The sequence below is a fragment of the Mus pahari genome, chromosome 12 (assembly GCF_900095145.1).
Source record: "Mus pahari chromosome 12, PAHARI_EIJ_v1.1, whole genome shotgun sequence".
NCBI classification, from domain to species: Eukaryota; Metazoa; Chordata; class Mammalia; order Rodentia; family Muridae; genus Mus; species Mus pahari.
Window position 1 is genome coordinate 14,630,615 of NC_034601.1, and position 26,993 is coordinate 14,657,607.

At 41.0% G+C, this 26,993-nt stretch overlaps 1 protein-coding gene across 3 annotated transcripts in view; it reads left to right on the top strand.

The window, feature by feature from the left end:
• The window catches only part of LOC110330006 (protein HIRA), an 89,492-nt gene that overhangs the window by 4,873 nt on the left and 57,626 nt on the right, over positions 1-26,993 (top strand). The window contains exons 2-8 of one of the 3 annotated variants that reach the window (XM_029544343.1): positions 11,798-11,860; positions 12,938-13,081; positions 13,489-13,599; positions 14,745-14,835; positions 16,412-16,506; positions 24,640-24,735; positions 26,012-26,172. In XM_029544343.1, coding sequence (XP_029400203.1) covers positions 13,521-13,599; positions 14,745-14,835; positions 16,412-16,506; positions 24,640-24,735; positions 26,012-26,172 — 522 coding nt within the window. In that variant the 5' untranslated portion in view covers positions 11,798-11,860; positions 12,938-13,081; positions 13,489-13,520. Of the gene's footprint in view, positions 1-11,797; positions 11,861-12,937; positions 13,082-13,488; positions 13,809-14,744; positions 14,836-16,411; positions 16,507-24,639; positions 24,736-26,011; positions 26,173-26,993 lie in introns of those variants that run through there. The other 2 variants (XM_021209940.2, XM_029544344.1) reach the window with 2 other exon arrangements.

Genomic DNA, 26,993 nt, shown 5'->3' on the forward strand with positions numbered 1-26,993 from the left:
TCCTTTCCCATATATCATACACACACATTATTTTTTTTTTTTTTTCATTTTAGAATTTTAATCTAGTAAGTGGTTGAACATACACTTTCAGCTTATAAGGAGATTCATGTTATACAGCTGGGAGGCACACTTGGGCAGTCTCTGGCTCTGACCAGTGAAGCCAAGTGGAGGGCCTGGTGTTATAGTCCCATTCTTGGGTCTTGTGGGTATCCATAGAAGGGATATGAGCTCTGTCTGCATTGACCTAGATTTGTTTACCCAGATATTGCTGGTGTAACCTAATTACTTTAGTATTTGCTTATAGACTAAGAGAGACCTAGCAAATGACAAATCTGGACTAAGGCTTGGGGTCTAAAAATTGAGGCAAACACATTTTATGATCTTGGTAAGATCAGCAACTGCACCCAGAGGACTGGGTGAGGCTGTTAAATATCGGGAAAGGTGCTGCTATCCTCTGGGTTGCCTTCCCTTTTTGCTAGCAGAATTCCAGGGTTTCTTTTGTTTTCTGTCCACCTTTTTCTGTAGGCAATCTCTTGGTAGGGGCATGTGTGTTGATGTTCCTAACCTGGTCTGCATGTGAGTGCCAAGGAGTTTTTAAATTACTGGTGATGTAATACTACCTCTACCTAGCAAGATATTTGCTGGGGGTTTCTGGGTCCAGTTTCTTCTGCAAGACTAAACTGGGTCTGAATGTGGCAGCCAGTTTGTAATCAAAGGACAGGCTCACAGTGAGGGTGACAAGAGAGGAAGATAGAGGGTTTTCAGCTCTTTAAGTTGCTAAATTACATTAGTATACCCAGAAGATCTATTTCAGGACTTGTCCTGTGAGCTAGTGAACCACTCTTAAGATTCTATATAACTTGCATCAGGGGAGAACATCTGTAGCAGCACAGTTTGCTGCTGGAAACTGAGGCTGAGTTTGTGGCCTTCTCCAAGATGTTACAAGCTATGAAGAATATTAGGTGGTATTCACACCTAGACTAGCTTGGGAATTTCTAACTTGACAAATAGTGGTCTCAGAGTTGCCTTAGACCACCTGTCTTCCTGGAGAGCTTGAGGACCATTCTCTTCTTCAGAAGGACACCTTTCTCAAACTGCTTGACATTTGGTACAAGTATTATTATGCTTGGAGATTGGTACCTTGGAATTTCTGACCTAGTAGATTTCATTTGAGTTGCTTGGAGAAACTTCTGCTATTTGGTTTTTGAAGAATCTCTGGTCATGGGGGAATCAAAGCCCTGCTTTCTGGGAGGAACAGGAAAGAGGGACCTGTACTCTAGCCTTGGGCCTTGAGTCTTTCTTCCCTGTTAGCCTGATTGGACCATCTGGGTTGTATGCCTTCTCCTGCACTGGTTACTGTTGCCTACTGGCTTATATGTATGAGAATAGATACTTTAGTAAAGAAAAATTGGAACCCCACTAGAACCTGTCTACAGAAAGGTATCTCCTAAAGACAGAGGCTTTGTCTTTGCTAGTGCCTTATTCTCGAAGAGAGAATGGTGCCTGGAGTATACTAACCCCTGAGTGAACACCTGTGTGCAGAGGAGATAATAAGGTACCTGGTGGGTGGGTAACCACTACCCTGGACTTGCCTCTTGTTTGTCCTAGCTATGTCTTCTTACAGATCAGATTTTCTGGTGGAGTCTGCTGGAGACTCTAGTAATAAGAAACATTATTAGGGCTTTTTGATGAATTTGTGTGTGTGTGTGTGTGTGTGTGTGTCTGTCTGTCTGTCTGTCTGTCTGGTCCCCCCTCTCCCCCCCGACTGGGTTTCTCTGTAGTCCTGGCTGTCCTGGAACTCACTCTGTAGACCAGGCTGGCCTCAAACTCAAGAGATCTGCCTGCCTTTGCCTTCTGAATGCTGGGATCAAAGGTGTGTGCCACTACACTTGGCAACTTTTCCACTTTTGACTACTTTATACCCAAAAATCTTTTTTAATGTGATTTTGGCTATATAAATATATAACATTTACTGATAATAATAAATATTATTTTCAAAGAATCTTATGATAAATAATTTTGCCATTTATTGAAGATAAGTGAATTTACATACTGAGATGGTTATGTTTATTTTTACATGAAGAATTGAATCAGCTAAATAGTTGATATTGTGTAAGGAATCTTAGACTTTTTAGAGTTGTTGTTTTGATTTTGTAATTGCCAGTGCTGAAAACTACTTTCTATAAATACATATTGCAAAATACATAGTACAGAAGTATGTTTAAAGACATTTTAGGAATTGTTGGAAATACTATATTAATGCCAAGCCAAAACTGCTTGAATTGTTTCTTGTGAAACTGAAATTAGAAACTCAAATAACAACTTTAAAGTCAGACATTTTAATACAACCCAGTCTAAACCAGTATGTTTCTATAAGCCAGAAACTGTCTGCACAGTAAAAGTACTGTGGTTCATAACTGAGTAATCTTGAGTGTGTGCTTAGATGTTTCAAGCAGTGCTGCTTTGCACTATTGCATGTGCAGTGAAAAGTATGCATGTTGTATGTTTAGAACCTAGACTGTAGTGAAGTTGTACAGTGCAACACAGGCAGGAACTGCCAGAAACATGCAGAACCACTACAGGGTTGATTTTTGAGTCATTGTGCCATCAGAAACTCTTTATTGTTGCTGATCTTTTTGTTGTTCTCACACATGGGGTTGTGATCCACAGTTTAAGAACCCTGAAGCTGGATCATATCCTTGTAGTTTTCATTTTTTTTCTTTTCTTTCTTTACTGTTGATTTTTTTTCCTTTTTTTATTGGATATTTTCTTTATTTACATTTCAAATGTTTTTGCCTTTCCAGGTCTCCCCTTTGGAAACCTCCTATTACATCTCCTCTCCCCTACCTCTATGAGAGTGCTCCCCCACCCACCCACCCACTTCTGTCTTCCCTCCCTTGCATCCCCCTTCACTGGGGCATCGAACATCCTCAGGCTCTAGGGCCTCTCGTAGTTTTCTATTTTTAAGAAGGGAAATAGAATAAATAGAACAGATAGGAAGGAACTGACAGATACCCCTCCCACAACAAAAGGAAACTAATATCTGCTTGATGTATTAACCACCATAAGACAGACTAAGCTTATAGGAAGGTTGCCCTGGAAAACAGCATGTACGAGGGGTAGACAGACAGGGCAGCAAGTCTCCTTTGAGGACCGAGGATAGATCTTTGTTGGAGCAGACTTCAGGGCTATGGCACTTTCCAAAGACCATCTTGCAGAAAATATAATAAATCTACCCATTTGAAAAATATCAACGGCTAGTTGTGTGCCAGGGTCTGAGCTAAAAGCTAGAAACAGTATGAAGCTAAACAGCTCCCCAGACTGAAGCCATCCATCTAGAGAGCTGGGGGTGGGTATCTTGTTCACAGGAAAGAGGTGATGTAGTGGGAAAGCTTCCAGAGTAATTGCTTAGCAAGTGACAACTAGGAGAAGCATGGAAAGCCACCAGTGTGTGTGTGCCTGGCAAGTTTGATGATAGCAAGTATGTTGTAGTGTGAAAATGGCAAGGACAACAGCATTGCAGGTAAGGATAGAGAGCAAAGAAACATCCTGAGTAAGAGCCATCAACAGAGAGCAGATAGGTCAGTATGGACAGCAATAACCGACAGAGACTAAGCAATACTATGAAGAGATAGGTGTAGGAGAATCTGTTATTTTCTTTAGGCTAATTGGGTTTTTATTTGTTTTGAGACAAGGTCTTGGTCTTATACTAAGTCTGGTCTTGAACTTTGTAAATTCAAGAGATCTTCCTGCCTCCCATGTTTCTGGGGGGAAATATATAATGTGCGTGTGCGTGTGTGTGAGAAAGAGAGAGAGAGAGAGAGAGAGAGAGAGAGAGAGAGAGAGAGAGAGAGAGAGAGAGAGAGAGAGAGAGAGAGAGAGAGAGAATGAATAACCACCTAGAGTAGGACAGTTATAAATAAAACATGCTTTGGGAAGCCTGAACATATACTTTGCTACAAAAGTTGCCTGCTTGAGAGTTTTGTACACAGGAGGATTGGGGGGGGGGATACTTTTGGGAGTAGCCCAGTATGAATTTGAGAAGTGGTGCAGACAGATGATGAACTAGAGTGGAGGTAGAGCAAGAGCCACATATTGCCTTGTGAGGAGGAAATAGCTATACCACAACAGGAGGAAGTAGGAGCTGGGAGACTCTCATGAAGCTGTTATGGTGATCCAGGCAAGAGATGATTATATCTGATTGAGGTGGTAATGACCCTGATAAATTACAGATGGTTTCATGTGGGTATGTATGGAGCTGAATGGTTCTAAATCAGACTGAGGGGTTAAGGCCTTTGTATTCCCATGCATTGGGTTCTCTAGGATGGAATTATAGATGCCTGTGAGCCACCATGTGGGTGCTGGGAACTAAACCCTGGTCCTCTAGAAGAGCAGCTAGTGCTCTTAACTGCTGAGCCATTGCTCCAGCACTCCCTTTTGTTTGTGTTTTGAGACAGAGTCTTGCTTTATAACTCAGGCTGGCTTTTTCTCAAGACTCAGTTTTCTGCTTAATTTAACAGGTTCTCAGAAGTAGAATTGCTGGATCATAATATTCTATTTATAATTAGCCCTCAAACTTTAATGTTGTGGTGATACCATGTTTTACATTTTGAGATCCCAACAAAGTTTCAATTTTCTCCACATTCTTGCCAATATTTGTCACTTTATAGTTTGCTGGCTAGTAACCTTCATTTGACTAAAGTGATGTGATTTGGATTTCAGGATTGAAGAGAAAGAATCTTTTCATTGCTTCCTGGCTATTCATGTCTTCATAGGAAAAATGAGTATTTAAGTCCTGTGTTTATTGTTTGTTTGTTTGATTATTTATTTATTTATTGAGACAGGGTTTCTCTTTGTAGTTCTGGCAGTCCTGGAACTCACTCTGTAGACCAGGCTGGCTTTGAACTCAGAAATCTGCCTGTCTCTGCCTCCCAAGTGTTGGAATTAAAGGTGTGTACCACTACTGTCTGGCCTTACTATTTAATTTTTAAAAAGTTTGTTTTTAAATTATGTGTAGGCATGTGTCTGCATGAAGGGAGGTGTGTGGATGAAGACCTCCGGGGGTGCACTTACAGTTAGTTGGTTATGAGTTGCCTGACATGGGTGGTGAGAATTGAATTCAAGTTCTCTCAAAGAACAGCAAGTGCTCTTAACCACTGAACCATCTCTTCAGGTGTCTGTCCATTTTTTTGTTGTTGTTGTTTTGTTTTAAATGTTTTAATTCTTATTTCTATGTATATGGATTTTTGCCTACATGTATATCTGTGTGCCACATGTGTGTCTGCTGCCCACAGAAACCAGAAGGTGTCAGATTCCTTGAAACTAGAGTTATAGACAGTTGGGACCTGCCAGTGGGTGCTGAGAATTGAACCTGGGTCCCCTGGAAGAGCAGCCGGTGCTCTTAAGGACTGAACTACCTTTCCAACCTTCCTGTGTCCTTTTTTTTTTGAGGTTTTTGTTTGTTTGTTTGTTTGTTTGTTTAGTTTTAGGATTTCTCTATACATTTTGGATATCAGTCTCATATCATTTTCAAATGCTTCTCTCATGTCTTTTCCTTCATCCCTCGATGCACATATACACATTTTTAATGAGGCCCAATTTGTTGTTTTTATATATTAGTTTATTTTTATTATATTTTTGTGTGTAGGGGTGGGTATGTATGTTTACCATGGGGTGCATTGAAGGTCAGAGGACAACTTGTTGGATTCAGTTCTCTTCTATCATGTGGCTGTTTGACACTATTCCCTGGAGAAGTGAACAAACATCTACTTACCCCAGCTAAGGAATCAACAACAGACCACAGTGGATGTTCCACCAAAGTCCACCTTGGTAAATCAGTGAGTTTATTGGTGCTACTTAAAGGGATATAGATGAAGGGTTAGGTATTCGGACAAGGAATGACTGAAACACTGCTTAGTTTTCAGAAGCCTGTAAGCGTCAGCTCTCAAAAGCTGGAACCCAGGAGCTAACTCACGGCAGTTCTTATCTGTTCAGTTGTTTGGTTTCAGGGACTTGCTGAAACTTAGACAATATTACTTCCCGAGTTTTTTTTTTTTGTTTGTTTGTTTTTTTTGTTTTTTTTTTGTTTGTTTGTTTTGTTTTGTTTTGTTTTTTGAGACAGGGTTTCTCTGTGTAGCTTTGGCTGTCCTGGACCTCACATTGTAGACCAGGCTGGCCTTGAACTCAGAAATCCTCCTGCCTTTGCTTCCCGAATTTTAAGGATACCTTTATAGCATTCAGCTCATTCTCCATCACTTTTTCAGAACAGTAAGTTCACACTATCATTTTTAGCTTACTGGAAAGATGAGACTGAAAACATGGTGTAAATGTCCTGGAAACTGGAGTTTGGGTAAATTTAAGGCCTTCACTCATTGCACTTTGCCTCAGGAACTGCACAATAGAGCTTGGTTCAATAAATACTGATACATTTAGAATTAAGTGATAAGCTAGGAGTGGCGGTGCAACTATAATTCTTGTACCCAGGACACAGAGGCAAGCAGAGTTCTGTGGTTCAAGGCCAGACTACTCTACAGGGTTTCAGACCCACCTGAGCTACATAGTGAGACCCTGCTAACCAACCAACCAACCAACCAACCAACCAACCATCCATCCATCCAAACCCCAAAAAACTATCCAAAACAACATTAGTCTAATTTCTTATTAAAACTTTGAGTGTTTTCTCCTAGGAGAAAGAGCCATTTCTAAAAGTTCTGAAAGAATTTTAAGGATTTCCTTTTTTCTTCTTCTTTCTTTGTTTTGTTTTGGCCTCAAACTCAGAGATCTGCCTGCCTCTGCCTCCCAAGTGTTGGAATTAAAGGTGAACTCCACCACTTTCTAGCTCTAAGGATATCTTAATCAAAAGAACCTTAAAAGAATAAAGTTGGCAGTCTCATACTTTTTGATGGAAATAAAACAAAGCTGTTGCAGTCAAAGTAGTATGGGCTTGGCTGGCATAGACAGACACAGAGAACAATGGAATAAAGTGAGGAGCCTGGGGTGTACTCAGTGATTTATTACATTTGTTGTTGGCACTGGGGATTGAACCCATAGCATGGCTCATGTTAAAGTACCCTCTACCTCCTGAGCTACATGTGTGTTCAGTCAAGTGACTGCTGACCAGCTGGCCTCAAATTTATAGACAGCTACCTGTCTCCTCCCAAAATCTGAGATGAATGGTGTATGTGATCTATGCCAGGCTAGTCAGTAGGGTTTTGTGTGGGCTGAAGAGCAAATTCTTGGAGAAGAAATGGCCCATTATGGGTGTGCAGAAGTATTCTGGTTCAGGTTGATTTGAAGGAAAGATACTGCCCAGTATTATTAGTTCAGGGTTTATACTGATTTATCTTTCGTCTGTCTCTATACAAAGGCCTGAAGTTGGAGGTAGTTGAGAATTTATCATTATCTTGCTGTGCCAAAGGAAAAGTTCTTTAGCCAGCCAAACTGGTAAGACTGTTTGCTTAGCTTTACTCATGAAACCTTCGTTAAGGTCCTTCCTGTTGACAAGAGCTGTAGTGATGTCTTTTCTGGGGCTGAGAGGCCTAGGTGATAGGGAGTTGGGAGCTAGCACTTCACTGGCAGTGCTGTGTAGGTCCACCCCATACGTCATTCAAACTTAGGAAGACAAAGTGGTGTCAGGTAACCCAGTCATACCTTTCATTAAAGTGTATCCTGGTCTGAGAAATGTTAAATTAAGTAGATGCATTTTAAAAGCACTGTTATAGTATCTTGATCTGTCCAAAAGGAGTGGGTGTGTATAAGGTAAGTTTCCCCTCACCACTTCTGCTGATTAGGAAACTAGAATTTGGGGAAATTAAACAATTAGTCAAGGTTGTATAGCAGATCAGAGGCAGGACTGAAGAGCCAGTCCAAAAAAGGACAACATTAAATCTAAACCTGTTACTAGTCTTTATTTTTATCTTCCTTTGGAACCCCGAGATTCCCCTTTTTTCCACACAGCACGTGTTGGGCCAGAATGTGAACGTGTCCCTTTCAAATGAGGTCTAAGCTTCTGGGTGGAGCATCATCTGATCATGCGTACCTCACAAACTCTGGAGCAGTACATCACGCTGCTTCTTGATTCAGTGCTGTGTCCTCTGGCTGATTTTACCCCTGGCTGACTTGCCCTCAACCCCACAGTTGAGCTTTACTTAATTCAGTTGTTACTTTAGAAGGAAGCCTCAGGCTAGGTGAAGGTTTGCCTTTTTTTTTTTTTAAACTGTGTAGCTGTATATTGCTGTATCTTATATCTGTTTGATTATCTTTAATTCTGGGAGCTCCCTATAGGTAGGGCTATGCTATCATACTATGTGAGGTTTTTTTTTTTGTTGTTGTTTTTTGTTTTTCGAGACAGGGTTTTTCTGTATGCCCTGGCTGTCCTGGAACTCACTTTGTAGACCAGGCTTGCCTCGAACTCAGAAATCTGCCTGCCTCTGCCTCCCGAGTGCTGGGATTAAAGGTGTGCGCCCCCCCCCACTATGTGTATTTTTTTTATTAGACACATTGTAGATATTTATTAATGTAGATTGGGTGAGAAAGTTTCTAGGAGATGGATGCTTCAAATGTATGGTGTGAGGACATGAGCTGTGATTGGCATCTGTGTAGTTGACTTATTGGGTAAAAAGAATGGCATGACGATAAGTGTTCTGACAAGCTTTGTAAGAAGGCCAATTTACAATATGACATTTCATAGACTTACAGAACAGAAATATATTCTTCCCTGATGGCTACCACAAGACAGTGTTTTTTTTTTTTTTTAAATTAAACTGACATATACCTGTCCTAAGTTATCTGAAGCCAAAAGGTAGATGAGTTGCCATTTTTAGCTATCCCTTCTGTGATATATCACCCTCTAGCTTTATTGATGTAAAACAGCCATTTTTACCCCTTGCTTATGATTCTGTTCATTGACAAGGCTCATCAGGTTGCAGTTAACCCCGGATTTACTGAGTCTGCTGGGACGGTTTCAGCAGCATGCAGATAGAGTAACTCAGTCTCTGTGCTCGGAGCCTTGATTCTCACTGCTGTGTGTCCTTAACAGTCCTCTTTCTGTGAACAGCTGAGGCCTCTTCAAAGCATGGTAATTGAACTGGGAACTAGATTTCTCCAGACAAAAAAGCTGAGATGCTCGACCTTTGTGAGGTTTAGCCTAGCACAGGAACTTGTTGGTTAAACAAGTAACAGGCCAGCCCCAACTCTAGGCAAAGAAGGCATATAGAAGTAGTAGGCCTGAGAAGATGTATTTTACTGGTACCTGCTGAAGAGTCCAAAGGCCTGAAGTGATATGTCCGGTATAGCAGGTGTAAGGCTCACATTGTGTCATGAGGACACATTCACACTCTGGCCCACTCTTCTACCCTTCTTTGCTTCCTTCCCATTCACGGCCATGATAGATTATGCTGCTTAGCTAGGTACCATACCATAGTGTTAATAGCTTCAGGCTTTCGAGCTGGGTGCTGTATGGCTCTGGACAACTTTCTGAATCTCTCTGTGTGCCTTCGTGTCTTCCTAGTGTAAAATGGGAATGTCAGAAGTATTTATCCCAGGAAATGATGTAAGATTTAGAAAATGCCTGGGCTGAGCCTCCCTACACAGTTTGAGTGGCAGATCAGATGCACAAAAGCATGTTCTGCTACTGAGGCTTGATGCTAGGTAGCATTCGTGAGGTGTGCCTAGCATGGCTCTGGCTCTTCATCCCCAGAAAGCCTTCCAATAGAGGTGGCTGTTGCTCTTCTTACCAGATGGGGGAGAAGTCTTCTGTCTTGAATACAGCAGGACTTACTGGTGCTGATTTTACCACTGTTCCTTGATACCTGGCAGGACTCACTGTATTGGTTTAGTGCTGGCTGCCACAGCCACTAGAAACAAGTACCTGCATGATTTGAGGCTGAGCTCATAGCCCTAAATGTCCTTCCTGTGAGTACTATTCTTGGATTGGGTGAGCAAGAAAACTACTGTCTTTGAGTAGTTTATCTCCTGAACTTTGGGTAAGTGTGATGCCAAAGAGAGCATGGACATGCCAGTGTGGTCCTGAGTGGAAGCAATGACAAGAAGGAGCCAGGCAGAGCATCAGCAACTACTGTTGAAGACAAGGGACAAAAAGTCATTAGCTCTAGAATTTCACAAGTGATAAGGTGATCACTTATCACTTACTAGATTACTTATTAGAGCTCCTGGTGTCTCTGAGGGAGAGCTGTAAACCCTGCCAGAGACCCTATGCCAGTGTGGAAAATCCAATGCAGGTACCCAATGGCAGTAATCAATATGGGTCCTTGGTGATGCACCTTGGCATCATCTTCCAGAGTCTTATTTGTGTGATCAAATCAAGCATAACAGGGAAATATCTTTTCATACTTCTAACCTGTCACTCACAGGCTGATGATATAGTTTGAATTCAGTAGCAACTGATATGACACCTGCAGCTTTTGTCACTTTGGCCTTGGAAACAGACCGGGAAGATAGATACTAAACTAGGCTAGGCACAAGGTCCTTAGATTACCTTAGATTACCAAACTACTCGGTGTTGGTTTCATTGCCTGACTTGGTTTGCCCTGTAAGCCAATTGCCTCAGCCAAGCCTGGATGCAAAGGGGCCCTTGGTTGTTTCTAAGAGCCTGCTTTAACTGTTTACCCTTGGGAACTGATTATTGAATGTAGTTGAGTATATGCGTTAACAGAGGCCCAGGCAGGGAATGCTGAGAGAGTAGACTTTCTAGACTACTCCAGGGGAGATGTGAACCAATGGCCAGCCAAAGTAAGGATATCATCAAAGTCCCAATTTGGTGAGCCATTGGTTGTTTTTTTTATATTACTTGCAGGAATAAGCGTGAGGGGTTACATACAGGAGTATGTAACTCAAAAGGCAGCTGCATCTCCAAAAGCCCACCCTAGCATGGGTGACAGCTCCTGAAAGCTGAAGTGTACCACACCGCCTGCATGCAGCTTGATAGACTAGAGAGTATCTCTTCCAGCATGCTCAGTTGGTCTAGCCTTGTCTAGGCAACTCAGCTGCTCTGAAAGTCTCTCAGTAGGCTTTACTGCTTAGACAGTTTTGGGGAGGAAGGGAGTGAGTATGTCCTATGGCTAGGGTTAAGTCAGTTTCAGGAATTTCTTGAGGTTTTTGCTGTTTACTTTCTAGTTTTAAAGAACTTCACTGAGTATGGAATGTTTTATCTCCCTTCAGAACATTATGAGTGTTCCAAGCTTCCCTCCAAGATTGAGTGCTTTATCTTGGAGGGAATTGCTACACACCATGTGTGTAAGAATAGACTTTCAGGACCACTATCAGGAACTAAAATCTTAACAAGAGAAGGGAGGGCCCTTGGCTGTAATGCATCATTAGACCCTCTCATGACAGCCAGTCAGTCAGAAAGGATGGAGAGTCTTCTTTCCAAGCTGTCAGCCAAGCACAGACTCCCACTGAGGGAGATGTCACCAGGTATAGATGTGATCCTTTCACAGGAACTTGTGACTTGAGCTTTTATTGCAGTTTATTGCCTTTATATATTCAGGTCCCCAGGAGGTACCCAGCAATGCTGTAGTCTCTTGTTTTCAGTGATGACATACTTAGTCTCTGTTGGGTTTTCAGCTATTTAATGTTGCTTGGAGAGTCTAACAGTTTTGACTAACTAAAGCTGTTAGATCTCCCCATTCTTATTCATAGGTAATTTTATCTGCAGCCTGATGCTTTGTCCTAGATGTAAATTTAGAGATGTTATTTGAGAATCAATATTTTAAAAATGAAAATTTATTGTTTTCCAGTAAATAAAAGCCAAGCTTGATGTGTTTTTCTTTGTTTCCAGGGAAGCCGATTTTTTCAGTTGATATTCACCCTGATGGGACCAAGTTTGCAACTGGAGGACAAGGTATGTTTGTAGAGTGAATACCACTTCCCTGTTGCCGAACTCTGTTTCTCTTGGATCCATGGTTAGCTGTAACGAGACAACTTGTTGCTTTGTAATATGACTGTGACTCAGTTTAAAGTGCACAGTTTGAACAGGTTAAATCACAAACTTTTTTTTTTTTTTTTTTTTTTTGAGCTGGATATGGTTGCATAGGCACAGCACTTGGAAGACAGGTAGATATAAATTCTAGGTAGCCTAGATTGCAGAGTGAAGTCCGACTTGAAGATGAACATTTTTGGGGGTCTGTAGGGTGATCTTAGAAATATTGTGCCGCTGGCTTATCATTCTAATTAAAGCTTTTTATTAAGCTAAAGCTAGAATGAAATTGGTACACCCCTGGTTATTAGATATAAATCGGCAGGAGGGTGTCCCTCCCCCCCCCCCCCAAAGTCCAGTTACAGAGAGGCAAGGATTCTGTCAATTTTTTCATTTGAATGCATGACTAGACCATGATTTTTCTGGGCAAAGGGATTTGACTATGTTAATGAGAAAATAAGAATGTCTAGAACATTTGAAAACAGCATCCATAGTATCAGTATGTTTCATTCAGCATCTACTGTGGTATTGAGATAACATAGCTCTGTTTGGAAAGACATAAAACAATGTCTTCTTCTTCTTTTTTTTTTTTTAAATGCTAGAAAACCAAGTTTTAATTTATAGTAATAAGAAATAGCATTTGCTCAAGACCCCATCCCCCACCTTCCAGGTGCTACAGGGTGGGCTCACAGTAGGCAATTTGCACAGAGGCAGGGGTAAGGCAGTTGTGGTTGAAAAAGCTTTCCCCCCTGGTCTAAGAGGGATAATTAGGAAATATTTTTTACATATTGGCTGAAGAAGAGGTTTAAATCATTTTGTCATTACTTTGGAACATCCATTTCAGACATTCATTTCTTTTCATGACTCGTGTTAACTATAATGATGGAAAACAAGCAAGCAAACAAAATTAATTAGTACAATGTATAGATAGACTTTTCAGTACAGCTGGCATCAACTTATGACCCTCCTAAATTCCCTCTTTTGGTTGATCTCCATCTATAGGTGACTGCAAAGGGCAGATAAGAAGGTAATGAGCCCTTTTTCCTGTGTTCAGGGCACATTTCAAATTTGGGTCTCAAAACGTCCAGTCAATTCTGGAAACAGCCACCGGATCCAGGCAGCACCTTGAAGGGGAGGGAAACCCTGGTAGGGACTGCACTTTTCTCCTTTTCCTCAGTGCACATGCAGACCTGAAGGGGCCTGACAGTGACTTTCCTTCCTCTTTGTTTTGTAGATGAGGAGTCTGTGTGTTCTGGATAGGAATGAGGACCTCAGAGGCCAGACAGGCTCTGTCTCTTCCTAATTTGTAGTTCAGTCAGTATTCTTTTTATAAAGACAGGCTGGCCTCAACTACTATTAAATTCGCTCTCTTTTGGGTCCCTGTTATTTTTTTCCTTCACCTTTTGTGTCATTTACATTAATAATTCAAGATAAGTCTGCTTAGATCTAGTCAAGTATGATTTAAGAAACTAAATGAGCATTTTCTATAGTTATTGTTATCAGTGTCGTTTCCACTTCTTGCATATTGAGCTTTTTTTGCTCCTTCATTCCAGGGCAGGATTCTGGGAAGGTTGTGATCTGGAATATGTCTCCAGTCCTCCAGGAGGATGACGAGAAGGATGAAAATATTCCCAAGATGCTTTGCCAGATGGACAATCACTTAGGTATTACAGAGTGGCCCTTTGCAGGCTTTGCGTGTTGGCAGAGTGCCCAAGGTTAGCACATGTGTTTGTAATTAGAAAGATAAGGCCCCGTGCGGCGTTAACTCCCCTCGGCCTGCTGTCTGAAGGCACAGATGTTGGCTGCACACCTGGGTGAGTTATTCGGCAGAAGACTCGGCCCGCCCACAGAACCATCTTTGGACAGTCTGCAGGTACCTCTGGTGATTTCCTGCTCATGAGTCGTTACTGCCTGATTCCATGGGGCTTTGGGACCAGTGACCTGGACACAGTAGGGTTCTGGGAAAGGGTACATAAGAGACAGCTCAACACATGTCTCAGATTGGTGCTGTGTCAGTAAGAGTCTCTCTGCCAGGACCTTTTAGAATGTGGAACAATTTCATGTTTTCCTTCCCTGTTGTATGTAATGCCTTAGTGACCATTGACAGTTACTAGTGTTTGGTATTAGTTTCTTCTTCTGCTTTGTGTGTTCTTCCAAGCCTCTCAGTGTCACTGGGTCTAGAGCATAAGTTGTTCATGGGCCATGTACAACATTGTAAGGGTCCATCATATTTCATATCTCCAAAGACTGAGCTGTATGTGCACCTAGAGGCTGTAACGAAGCAGAAGCACGGGGAGATTTCTGCTGGACTAAGCTTAACTGCACTCAGAATCTGTCAGTCTTCTATGCTGATGAGTTTGAGAAATCTAAATTTAAAGGGATGGCTCTGGGTAATTGAGATTATTTTAGAGCTATGTGTTATTTAGAACTTCTTGGAACGTTCTGGAAAAGACATCTTGGCCTTCCTAATACATGTTTTATTTTGAGAATAATTCCTATTGAAATTCATCTCATCAATATACAACCTTTTGGAACTAATGAAGTTTATTGCTGTTCATAGGAATAAGCTTCCTGTTATCTCATTCAGAGCAATTCTCAGATTATGCATACTTTCCCTTTAGACTATTCTGGATATTTGTTTTAGCACAAGATTAGTGTTTAACTGAATTGTTTCTCTGGGACTCTTAAACAGTAAATGCTTTAAATAGATTAGGTAGTTTTATAAACCTTTTACTTCTTGCCAGATTCTACATAATGTAAATGGGCATGCCTATTGGATTTTCATCACCTTATTTTTTTTTCTTCCCAGCATGTGTGAACTGTGTGCGGTGGTCAAACAGTGGGATGTATTTAGCTTCTGGGGGAGATGACAAACTGATTATGGTGTGGAAGCGGGCTACGTAAGCATCATTTTCCTTTTTCACATTTAATTTTTAGAAGCTTCTTTGCTGGTCTTTATCAAAGTCTCCTTTCCTACCCTGACATAGAAGTCCTAACTTCATAAGTAGCAAGAAGTTGCCATAGGTCAGGAGTGGGAAGCCTGACAAGTGACTCGGAGGTTTCCGTTCTGCCTGCTGACCAGGTCAGCAGCCCTCCTGTAGGAACACAGCATTTAGCTGAGAAGGAAGCCACTGACGTTGTGGCTTCCTTTGTTTGTTATTCAAATAAAATTTCACATGAAACCCTCACATACAAAATGACTAAGATCTGAATCAGGGCTGGGAATCTAGAACCCACCTTCCTTACCTCATTTTGTGGCAGCCTTACCTTGCAGTAAACTAAGGATCATCTGTGGAAATTTTTTTCTTTATCCTTGAGCATAATGGGTCCTGATACTGTCTCTCACAATAAGCTTTCCATGTGACTCCAGGCCACACTGTGTCCCAGACCTGGCATCATTGTTCAGCCAGAGTAACTGGGGCCATAGCTTTGAGAGCGGAGTCATGCCATCTTCTGTGCTCACTTGGCTGCCTCAGGAGCTCTCTGGGTATGTGTATAGCTTTACAAGAGCAAAGGGTGTTTGCAGAGGCTCTGGACATGGCGCCATATTCCATGTAACTCTACCTGGAAAGAGTCAGTCCTGTAACTCTTGTATTTTTCTTCCTTATTTTTTAAAGCAGGAATATCGAATCCATTATAAAGGGACTTAAAATACTGTTTTTTTTTTTTTTTTTTTTGGTTGTTGTTGTTTTTTGTTTTTTGTTTTTTGTTCTTTTTTGAGTTAGGCATAGTGGCTCCTACCTGTGGACCCAGCTACTCAGGAGGGACTGGCTTGAACCCAGGAGTTTGAGATTATTCTGGGTAATATAGTGAGTGAGACCCTGCCTTCAAATAAAAATGTAGTTAATATTCTTCTTCTTTTTTTAATTAAAAAAGACGGAGGTCTCATGTAGCCCAGACCCTTGGATGACCTTGAACTTCTGATCCGTCTGTCCCTCCATCCTGAGTGCTGAGTTTACTGGTGTGCATCACATGCCCGGGTGTTTATATTTACTTACTTATTTATGATATCCTACTTTAAATGACCAACACAAATAATATGTTTAGTATGCACTTTAGAAAGGTAAAATAGCTTATAGTTCTACAACCTAAAGAAAGCCATGGTTAAGCTTTTGGTTTTTTCTGGTGTGTATTTCTTTGCTCTATTCCATGTGTAGAGTGTAGGTGCTACATGTAGTTTTTAAGTCATGTAAATGGTATCATACTGTAGATGGTGTTCTGTGGTCTGCTTTTCTCTCACTTTGTCTTGAAAATTTTCCTGTTGAAGATTTGCAGTGGCTGAGGATTATTTCACAAGTGCATGGATTGATCATAAGTTACCACTTCTGCCACATCTTTTGTTTAACAACCTGGTGCTTTTAGCTGCTATCTGGTTTTGCTTTTTCTGTTTGCTATGATAAGCTGTGCTACAGGGAGCACCTTTGAACAGTATCTAGAACACTCCATGAGTGCATATCTCATGCCTCTTTCACACAGGTACATTGGGCCCAGCACTGTGTTTGGCTCCAGTGGTAAGCTTGCCAATGTGGAGCAATGGCGGTGTGTCTCCATCCTCCGGAGTCACTCAGGTGGTAAGTGGGCTACTTTTGTTTTTTTGGTGAGTGGATTCCTTTTGATTGCCTTAGATAACAATTAACACCTCTGTGTACCTTCGCTACTGTTTGGTCCTTAAAGTACTACCTGGGATTTCCCTATCACCACTTGTCCTTTAAGGTTTATGCAGTCACTGGCTCCTTCACCTGCCTTCATGTGCATTCAGTTACCAACACATACTGTTAATACATGTAAGTGTATGTGTTTAGCATGGAGCTCCCAGCCTTCCATTGCTTATTCCGCAGGAGTACTTTCATTCTTAGATCATAAACACATTCGATTTACTCCTGAGATACAAGCCTGTAGGTACCTACTAGAAAATTCCTTCGTTTTCCTTCCTTCCTTTCTTCCTTTCATTCTTTTTACATATGTACATATATACATACATATCATGCATAAATTAATTTGTGTGTGAGCATGTCTACTACATGAACATGTAGAGGTGAGATGACACTTGCTTGAATTAGTTCCCTTGCTCTACCATGTGGGATCTGAGGATCAAAGTTAGGTTGTCAGGCTTGGTAGCAAGCCACTGAGCCATCTCACCAGTCCTATTGGAAACTTTCTTAACTTGACCTTGACAATGTTTATAAAGTGGTTCAAATAGGCTTAGTTTGGAAAGAGTCATGTTTTACAGATTTAAGCTGAAGAGGAAGATGACTGGTCTGTATAAAGCCCATGCACTTGGTAGCTAATAAAGCCCATGTACTTTAGTTACCAAATACCATGATCCACATGTATACAGTTCAGACTTTGGAGAAGGCTGTGATGCAGCAGGGAAGAAACTACTTAAAAACAAAACAAAACAAGAACAAACAGAAACCCGTTAGGATTGAGCCTGGAATTCTAGGAGAATACAAGGTCATAGGGATAGGTTACAATTCACTAGTAGTATTTGCTCAACAGATTCTTTTAACTTTAAGTGAATAAACTAATTTCTTAAAAGTATTTTGGAGATTATCTTTATATTGTTGTGTGCGTGTGAATGTCTTTTGGTGTATATCTGTGCACTACATGTGTGTAGTGTCTGTGGCGGTCAGAAGAGGAATGTTGGATCTTTTTGAACTGGTGTCTGAGGTGATTGGTAGCCACAGTATAGCTGCTGGAAATTGAACCGGAATTCTTTGGAATTGCAGCCTGTGTTTTTAACTGCTGACCCATTCCTCTAGTCTGCCTTGCCCACTCTAAAAGGTACTTCATCATAAATTATGTGTTTAGACTGGGCAGGTGGTGCATGATTTAATCTTAGTACTCATGAAGTAGAGGAGCAGCTCTCTCAGCCAGCTTGGTCCACATAATGAATTCCAGGCCAGCCAAGGCTAAACAGTGAGACCCTGTACCCCCAAACAAAACAAAAACAAATAAGCAATACCTAATCAACCAATCAAACAAACAAACAAACAAACAAAAAACAGCAACAAAACAACCCAAAATAAAATAAAATAATGTGTCCATGTGGATATGTTTATGTGAGAGTGCAGATGCCCTTGGAAGTGTCAGAAGAGGGCATCAGATTCTCTGTATCTGGACTTATAGGCAGTTGTGAGCTTTTCAGTGTGATGCTATGAACTGAATTTGGGTTCTCTATAAGAGCTGTCTGGATATGCTCCTAACTATTGAGTCATCTCATCAGCCTCAAAAAGGAGAAATGAATCTTTTTGTTTTATTTTGTCTTGTTTTCTTTTGAGACAAGGGCCTCCCTATGTAGCCTGGCTGTCCAGGAACTTATTATATAGTCTGAGGTTGGCCTCAGACTCAGAGCTCTATTGGCCTCTGCTTCCTGTGTTCTGGGATTAAAGGTGTATATCACCATGCCTGCTAAATTCCTCTCTTAAGAACCAAAGATAGAACCTTAGTGAAAACCTCACTGATAAGCTAAAGCAGGAGCCTTGTGTTGATGTTTGATAACAACAAGCATGTGTAATTTACCCTTTTCACTTGGATAGCAACTTACAGGGAGTCTAGTTGGGCCTCACTGGAGCTTGCTACAGGTATCTAAGAGGGTGTTTAAGATTAGGTAGGGTGTCAAGTGAGGAGTGTTATGGGACCCTAACCTGAGACTTGGGCTGAACTATAATGTGAGACCTCTCCTGTGCCATTTTCTCTGGGAGTCCCTTCCCAGGTAAGTTGGTTGCTGCTTTTGAGTGGCAGACGTCATACTTCTGTTCACTGGTTTTGGTAGCAGGTCTGTGTAGAACTGTCCATGAAGGGATGTTAGTGAGAAGCAGATAGATGAGTAAGAAGCCACTGGGTCTTTGAAAAGCAAAAGATTAAAAAAAAATAAATCTGACAGATTTAACTAGAGGTGAAACGAACGGAAAAAAAAAAAAGGGACAGAATTGGAAATGATGATCTAGAAGCATATTTAAGCATTAAGCTAAAAAGAAAAACAAAAGCAAGAAACCAACTCCGAGTTCTTAATTGATCCTAAAGGGAAACATTTGAATCTTTGAGTGAAAAAGTTTGAAACCAGGGAGCTTCAAAGTGGGTCCAGGTTCTGATTCCCTGCAGTAAGTTCTGACCTACGGCCTCAGACATATTCCCTCATGTTGTATTCCCTAGCCTTTTTACTTTTGATTTTGAGATAGGGTCTCATAGTGGTTCCCACACTGGGCATGGATACATTAAATTCAGACCAGCCTTGAATATCGTGTCTTCTTGCCTCAGTGGATTATTAGACCACTCAGTAGTCTCAGCTCTAAATTATTTATTGATATATTATTTCAAGTTTTGAGAAACATTCTACAGAACATAGAAATATTTATTCTTCAAAGCAAGATGGAACCCTTGGTTTCAAAACTCCAATAGAGAATAACAGGGAAACAAACACCTGAATGAAAAAAAAAGAAACATTAATAGCAATGCTAGAGAATAAAATATTTAAAAAGGTAACTCAGAATAGTTAAATTTGATTCATGCAGAAGGGTTTGAATAAATGGAAATATATTATATCCTACTAGCAGATTTAAATGACTTATGCTTCATATTCATCTTAGGTATTCTAACAAGAATACTAGCTAAATACTCATTATTCTCTAATAATTATACCCTTAAAAAGATGTTCACAGAGAGCTTTGTTCTTTAACATGGCAGACTCCTGTGTCTTTAAAGTTAAAGACAAACTGAGTTTGGTGACACACCCCTATACCCAGCATTCAGGAAGCTGCAATAGGAGAATTGTGAGTTTGAGGTCAGTTGGGACTGCATAGCCAGGTAGTGGTGGTACCCCCTCCCCCCTTTTTTTTAAAGATTTATTTTTATGCACATGAGTACACTATTGCTCTCTTCAGACACACCAGAAGAGGGCATCAGATCCTGTTACATATGGTTGTGAGCTACCTTGTGGTTTCTGGGAATTGAATTCAGGACCTCTGGAAGAGCAGTCAATGCTTTTAACTGCTGAGCCATCTCTCCAGCCCCAGGTGGCGCACACCTTTAACCCCAGCACTCTAGAGTCAGAAGCAGATGTGTGTATCTCTGGGAGTTCAAGGCCAGCACAGTAAGAGTTTCAGAACAGCCAAAGCTACATAGTGAGACCATAATTAACAGCAACAACAACAACAACAACATGATGAAACCCAAAAGAAGACAATGAGTATGCAGATATTACAGTTCACAGTTAAGTCTAATTTTCTTTTATATTGAGAAAAGATAGAATGAGTTCAGCTACTAGAAAGGTTTAGTAGTACAGTTACATAGACTACAGAAGAGGGTAGACATATTGGAAACACAGAAGAACAGCATTGTGTCATATCAAGCAAAAGCAAAGCAATAACAAAGCACTGAAGAAAACACGTAGAACTGTAGAAGCAAGCCATTCAGTTAGCCTCATATGAAAGCATGTATCTTTTATTAGTGATAGCCAAATAGAATATCTAATGATTTTAAAAAGAAGCCTCATGACCAATAACATAGAAAGTTGTGAATACCTAGGAATAATATTACCAAGCAATACATGACATCTGACTTAAAGTACAGATTTATTCAAAAAACATTTACAATGCTGGGATTTGACTAGGGTCTTGCATATTAGACAAGCACCCTGCCCTTGAACTACAACTCCAGCTGTCCTTCTTTTCTCTTTTCTTTTTAGAAATTGAGTCTTGCCCTGATTGTCTAGACCCAAGTCTTACTTCAGCTCTCTAAACAGCTTTCCTAAATTTGAGTCGGAAAATAGGTATATATTATCATCACAAACTTTCATTAAGTATGAGGCAAACTCTTAGCACATAGCTCATGGTGATGTGTAACTTGGTGATCCCCAAGGCTGGGCTCAAGTTCATGATCTTCCTGCCATAGTTTCCTGAATATTGGTATTATAGGCAGGAACCATTGTGCTTTGCTTCACAATCTTTTTTGAGAGATACATAATTCATTAACCAAATAAGATTTATTGTTTATTCTCAACTTTATTACTCATCCATGTAATAGTTACTTGATCACGTCTTCCAAGCCCAGTGCTTCCCTCAATGAGTGCTTATAAAAAGGACAGATCTAGCTCGACCTAGCAACATAGAACTGTTATTGGCTTCTTAGCAAGTATGAGGCATGAGGTAGGAAGATCAAATTTCAAGTCTAGCCTAGGTAGTTTAGTGAGGCCCTGTCTCAAAAAGAGGGCTAAGGATGTAACTCACTGGTTATGTGGTATGTGGTTCTAGATTTAATTGTCATACAGGAAGAAAACTAAAAAGGACGGGCAGGAAGCTAATTATGTAGTGAGAGATGTGACGAGCACCAGGGAAGGAACCGTGGAAGTAATTGGCAAGACTAGGAAGCAGTGAGGAGAGGGAGGATGCTGTTGTGAGCATTTTCCAGTTTGGTGACCTCTAAGGAGAGAGGTGAGAGAACAGCATGAGCAGATGTACTGGAGTATGGGCTTGTACTTGATGTATGGGGAGCCACAAGTGGGTAGAGGGAGCGGGTTGGAGTTTGGAGGGTTGGGGCTTTGAGATCATTGTGCTTTTGGTTGAGTGAACAGTAAGGTCAGGAGGTTTTGCAGTGAGAATTTGAAGCCTGTGGCAACCTCTCATAATCAATGATCAATGGCGGCTCTGGAGAGACCTGAAAAAGGAAGCTGATCTAAGTGAGAGGCAAGCCCCATCCTGGGTGCTAACTCGGAAGTGATCAGAGGAGGAGTTCCTGGTGTATCTAATACAAGTTCTGAAATACACAGAAGAATTTAGAGAAGATCATGTTAGTTACACTGAACATGGAAAGAATATTCATATTCTATGTCCATCCTGAACAATAGAAAGTATGTTATTTTCAGAATTCTGAGATGTGTGTTTGCAAGGAGAAAGGTTTCAGAGTTTGGTTGTGGACGTGCTGGTGAGAATTTGGAAGGAGTCTTAAACACAAATAAGAGATGGAATAAGTGAAAGTTTGAAATGATAAGACTAAGAGAGGATAAGAGGAGCTCTCTCTCTCTCTCTCTCTCTCTCTCTCTCTCTCTCTCTCTCTCTCTGTTTATTCCTTTGTGTCTGTGAACCTTTCTTAGTAAAGGAGAGCAGCCCATTGAGATCCCCAAATGTGCACACAAACACTAGCTATGTTGTTTCAAATGCTAGTTGATCTTCCTTCTTTCTTTTCTAATCATGTCCTTTCCCCTGACTACCTAAAGATGTTACATTCACTTTGGGTCATTGTAATAGTCATTCATTATACATTTTCCTTCATCATTAAGGATATACCACTTCCAGAATAAAGCTTTAAAAAGTAAAAAACCCAACTAATCAAAAAGCCTGTATTGCAGGACTGGAGAGATGGGTCAGTGATTATAAGTGTTTACTGCTCTTCCAGGGGGCACTGGTTCAGTTCTCAGCACCCACATAGTGGCTCATAGCTGTCTGTAACTCCAGCTCCAAGGCATCTGATGCCCTCTTTCTACCTCTGCAGGCTTCTTTATGCATTTGGTATAACCAGATACTCTGAAGCACACATACATACCTCCAACCAACCAACCAACCAACCAACTAACCAACCTACCTACCTACCAACCAACCAACCAACCAACATGTTAGTCAACTAGTCAGTCAATCAATCAACCAACCAACCAACCAACCAACCAACCAATCAATCAATCAATCAATATTTTAAAACCCCAGAGTTACAAAGTGTGCTATACTAAACCCAGGTCTGCTGTGTGGTGGTTGGAAGAGCTTCTCTGCAAGTTTCATACTCACTTCTGAGTTACAGTGGTAATACCTAAACTCACATTTTTATGTATGAGATAACATACATAAAATATCTTCTAAATGACAACATAAAAGTGTAAATTCAGGAGGAATCAGTTTAGATATTTCAAATGACTCTTCAGGATAGTGGGAGTCATGAATGATTTAATAATGTAAGTCATCAGAATGCCTTTTTGTAGAGTGCTAATTCAATGCATTTTTAAAAAGCCGTGGTGGTCTTCAGACTTTTGTACTTCTTTTAAAAAAAGATTTATTTAATTTATATGAGTACACTGTAGCTGTCTTCAGACACACCAAGAAGAGGACATCGGATCCCATTACAGATGGTTGTGAGCCACCATGTGGTTGCTGGGAATTAATTCAGGACCTCTGGAAGAGTAGTGAGTGCTCTTAACTGCTGAGTCATCTCTCCAGCCCAGACTTTTGTACTTTTATATGAATTTTATAGTCATTCTGTTTCTGCAGAGAATGAAATTGGTAGCGGAGCATGGTAGTGTATACCTTTAATCCTAGCCCTTGGTAGGCAGAGGCAGACAGGTCTCTGAGTTAGAGGCCGACCTGGTCTTCTGAGTGAGTTTCAGGACATGCAGGTCTTTATGGAGAAAGGAGAAACCCTTTCTCCAAAACAAACAAACCACCATCACCAACACAAAGAATGACTTTGTAATTTTGATGCAGGTAGCATTGAATCTGTAGATTATTTTCATAATATTCTTCTAATCCACAAGCACAAGCAATCTATCCTCTGGTATCTTCTTTGATTTTTTTTTTTCTTTTTCCTTCAGTGTTTTAAAACTTTTATTATATGGGTCTTTCCTACACAGTGCAATGAAGAGAGGGAAGATCCAGCAGGCTGTCATTAAAAAAAATCTTGAAAAAGTTGCAATTAAACTTTGAATATCTTTCTTCTATTTTAAAAAAAGTTCCTGCAGGGAAAAGACTAGGTGACAGTTACTGTGCCAGGTACCAGTGTATTTCTTACACCAGGGCAAGGATGGTCATTGTCACTAACACAGCTGAGGGTTGTTAGTGCTGGGACATACCTGGTAGTGTTCTACTGCAGCTTCTCACTTTTCTTCTTCACAGTGCTCTTAGGAAGGTAGGAATTTAAAAAGATAGTATGTTACAGGTAATAAATCTGAGTCACAAATGAGGGTTTATAAGTTTGTCCTGGAAGCTCATACTCATACGCCTAGCACATGGGAGGTGGAGGCAGAATGATCAGGAGTTCAAGGTCATGTCATCTTTGGCTATATATCTAGGCCAGCCTGAGCTATGTGACATCTTATCTCAACAAACAAAACAAAACAAAACAAAAAACAAACAAAAAAAAAGAAAGGAAGAAGAAAGAAAGGAAAGCAAGAAACAGTGGTGCTTGCTTTTGTAGGGGTTCAACAGAGAAGGGATGTTCCTGGAAGATTAGTAGTGGGGACAAGCCTCTGTTATACCCAGACAGTAATGCTCTTGATTTGTCTGTGTATTCTGCTGCATGCTTTTTTTCCCCACTGTCTCTTCTAGAGGTGTGAAGGTGCTGGAGAAAGCCCAGCAGGGACTGAAGAATAAGGTAGCAGGCAGCGGAGCATCTTTGAGGCCAGAGAAGCAGTAAACCCCAGGTTGTGGTTGTAGTTTGTGGGCTTGAAGCCACATAACCTAGAAGTTCTTACCAGTTGTGTCCTCAGTGGCTTTGTCTGTAAGCAGCATGGGGGCACTGTGACCAATGTAGTGCTTGAAATTTAGTGCTCGTTGGAAAATGACAAAATAAAAGTAGTTGTTAGGGTTTCTCACTAGGTATACTCATGAGTAAAAGCTACAGAGTCAGTTGACCCGACTTAGAGAAAAGGCTGTTGCTGTGTGCCTACCATCATCCAAGTGCATACCAGGTAAGAGGTCTTACCATCACACCCTGTCTTCTTCCAGATGTGATGGATGTAGCATGGTCTCCCCACGACGCCTGGCTGGCCTCATGCAGCGTGGATAACACTGTCGTCATTTGGAATGCCGTGAAGTTCCCAGGTCTGGGGTTCCCCTTACTGTGTAGCAACTGAAGAGGCCTGCTGCCAACAGTACTGCTAGTCAATGTGGAGCAGGGTGGGGAAGGGGAATGGGTGGTCTGTCTTTTTAATCTTAGTCACAGAAAATTAAGTGGTCAAGGATTTGAGTGTCTTGTTAGCATCCCAATTTTGCTGTTCCTTATCAACTTTGTTTAAAGTTTGAAAAGATTTATATTAAAGAAAAACTAGCTGAGCACTAGCTTGAGTGTATCATAGTTCATGAAGGTGGCATGTGGACATTTGGCACTGAGAGATGCTGGCACTTCACATATAATATGTGTACCTTCTGTCTTTGGGCTCTGGCCTCAGCTCAGTGGCCATCTCAGCTGAAACCATCCAGCAGTTGTGGGGTACCACAAACGCCGTTTTACAAGAGAGTAGCTTTTCTTCTTATATATTTAAAATTATGAGAGATTGTACAATTTGATATAGTGTTACAGTTAATAACTAGTAAAATATTTGTTATAGCTGGGCATAGTGGCATATGCCTTTAATCCCAGCATCAAGAAGCAGAGGCAGGTTGATCTCTGGGTTTGAAGCCAGCCTGGTCCACAAAGGGTGTTCCAGGACAGCCAGGGGTCTACACATCCTTCGTGGCTCTTGAGCCCATTTTTCTCACTGGCTGAAACACATCAACCATTGTGTGGATTTAAGTCATTTAATTTCTTCTAAGCTACTACTGGCACGTGTGGGGACCCTTGTTTCAGCCTGAGGAGGGGCAGTTTTAGAGACTGGCATAGCATTGACTACAGATCTGAATGAGGTGACTTAGTCACATTGTGTCTGCAGCATTAACTTCCAGATAACTCACTTAAAAGACCCCTAAATGTTGGCTGTCTTGAACTGTGAGCCTCTGGGGGCTGTCTAGGAAGGAGGCTCACATCAGAATTGCTGAGGTACCTTCCAGGTTACAGATATCTGAGCCTGCTGCAGATAAGATTTGGGGTCAGAATTAGCAGCAGTGGCTCCAGCTTGTACCCTCGTTACTCTTCCTCTGGGTCTTGTGTGGCCCCCACATGTGTTAGCTTGTGCTGGCCTGCAGTTTGCTTTTGCCTTGGTGGAGGTGAAACACGGGGCTCTTCTGCTTGCATTAGGGGTGGGATTAGTCAAGTTAGACTGCTCAGGTCCCTTCAGATCTATTCAATCGGCCATTACAACTTATGTTTCTATGTGGTGGCTAGTTTCTGTTTCTTATAGATAAGACTTGTTCATATTTTACTTTCTTTTTTCCTTCACAGAAATTCTTGCAACCCTGAGAGGTCATTCTGGCTTAGTGAAAGGTTTGACTTGGGACCCCGTTGGTAAATATATTGCCTCTCAAGCTGATGATCGAAGTTTGAAGGTATGGAGGACGCTGGACTGGCAGCTAGAGACTAGCATCACCAAACCTTTTGATGAGGTAACTGGAAGCAGTCTAGAGCTTGACCTCTATCCCTGCTATACTTCTTGAACTGTGAGGGAGCTGGCCATGGTGCAGGCCCTGCGGTACATGCAGTTTAGGGGTCTCTAGTTTTATGAGTTAGGTGATAAAAATCCTTTCTTTCTGATGAAGTGTTCAATGTCTAGCTTTGAAATGAAAAATATTTTATTATATTTTTATTTTTAGTATTTTTGAGTAGCATATAGTCTTTTAGGATTCATTATAGCATTTTGAAACATTGTTGTTGTTCTTCTTCCTGCCTCATCCTTGAATTCCATTCCCTGTCATATCCTCTTCTGTTGGTAACCTCCTTCCCACTTCCCATGTCTTATGCTTTCTGGAGTGCTTCCTTAACTGTTCTTTTCCCATCTTGTGATCCCTTTCTAGTTTCATGACCTATTCCCCCCACCCCCATCCTAAGCCAAGAGAGAACGTGTAGAATTTTTGAGTGTAGCTTACCTTGGTGAGTATAATAATTTCTAGATCTAGCAGTTTACCTGGTAATTTCAAAATTTGATTTTTTTCTGTATGGCTGAATAAAGTTCCTCTTTGTGTAAGTATAACATACTTTTATAATTTATGCTTTTGTTCATGGGCATCTGGGGATTAAGTGATGAAGCTATAATAAACATGGATGTCTAAGCATTTCTGTAGTAGGGTATAGGGTTGGGCACATGCCCAGGAGTGATAAAGGTGGGTCATACAGTGTTGTCTGTCTTTCTTTCTTTCTTTCTTTCTTTCTTTCTTTCTTTCTTTCTTTCTTTCTTTCTTTCTTTCTTTCTTTCTTTCTTTCTTTCTTT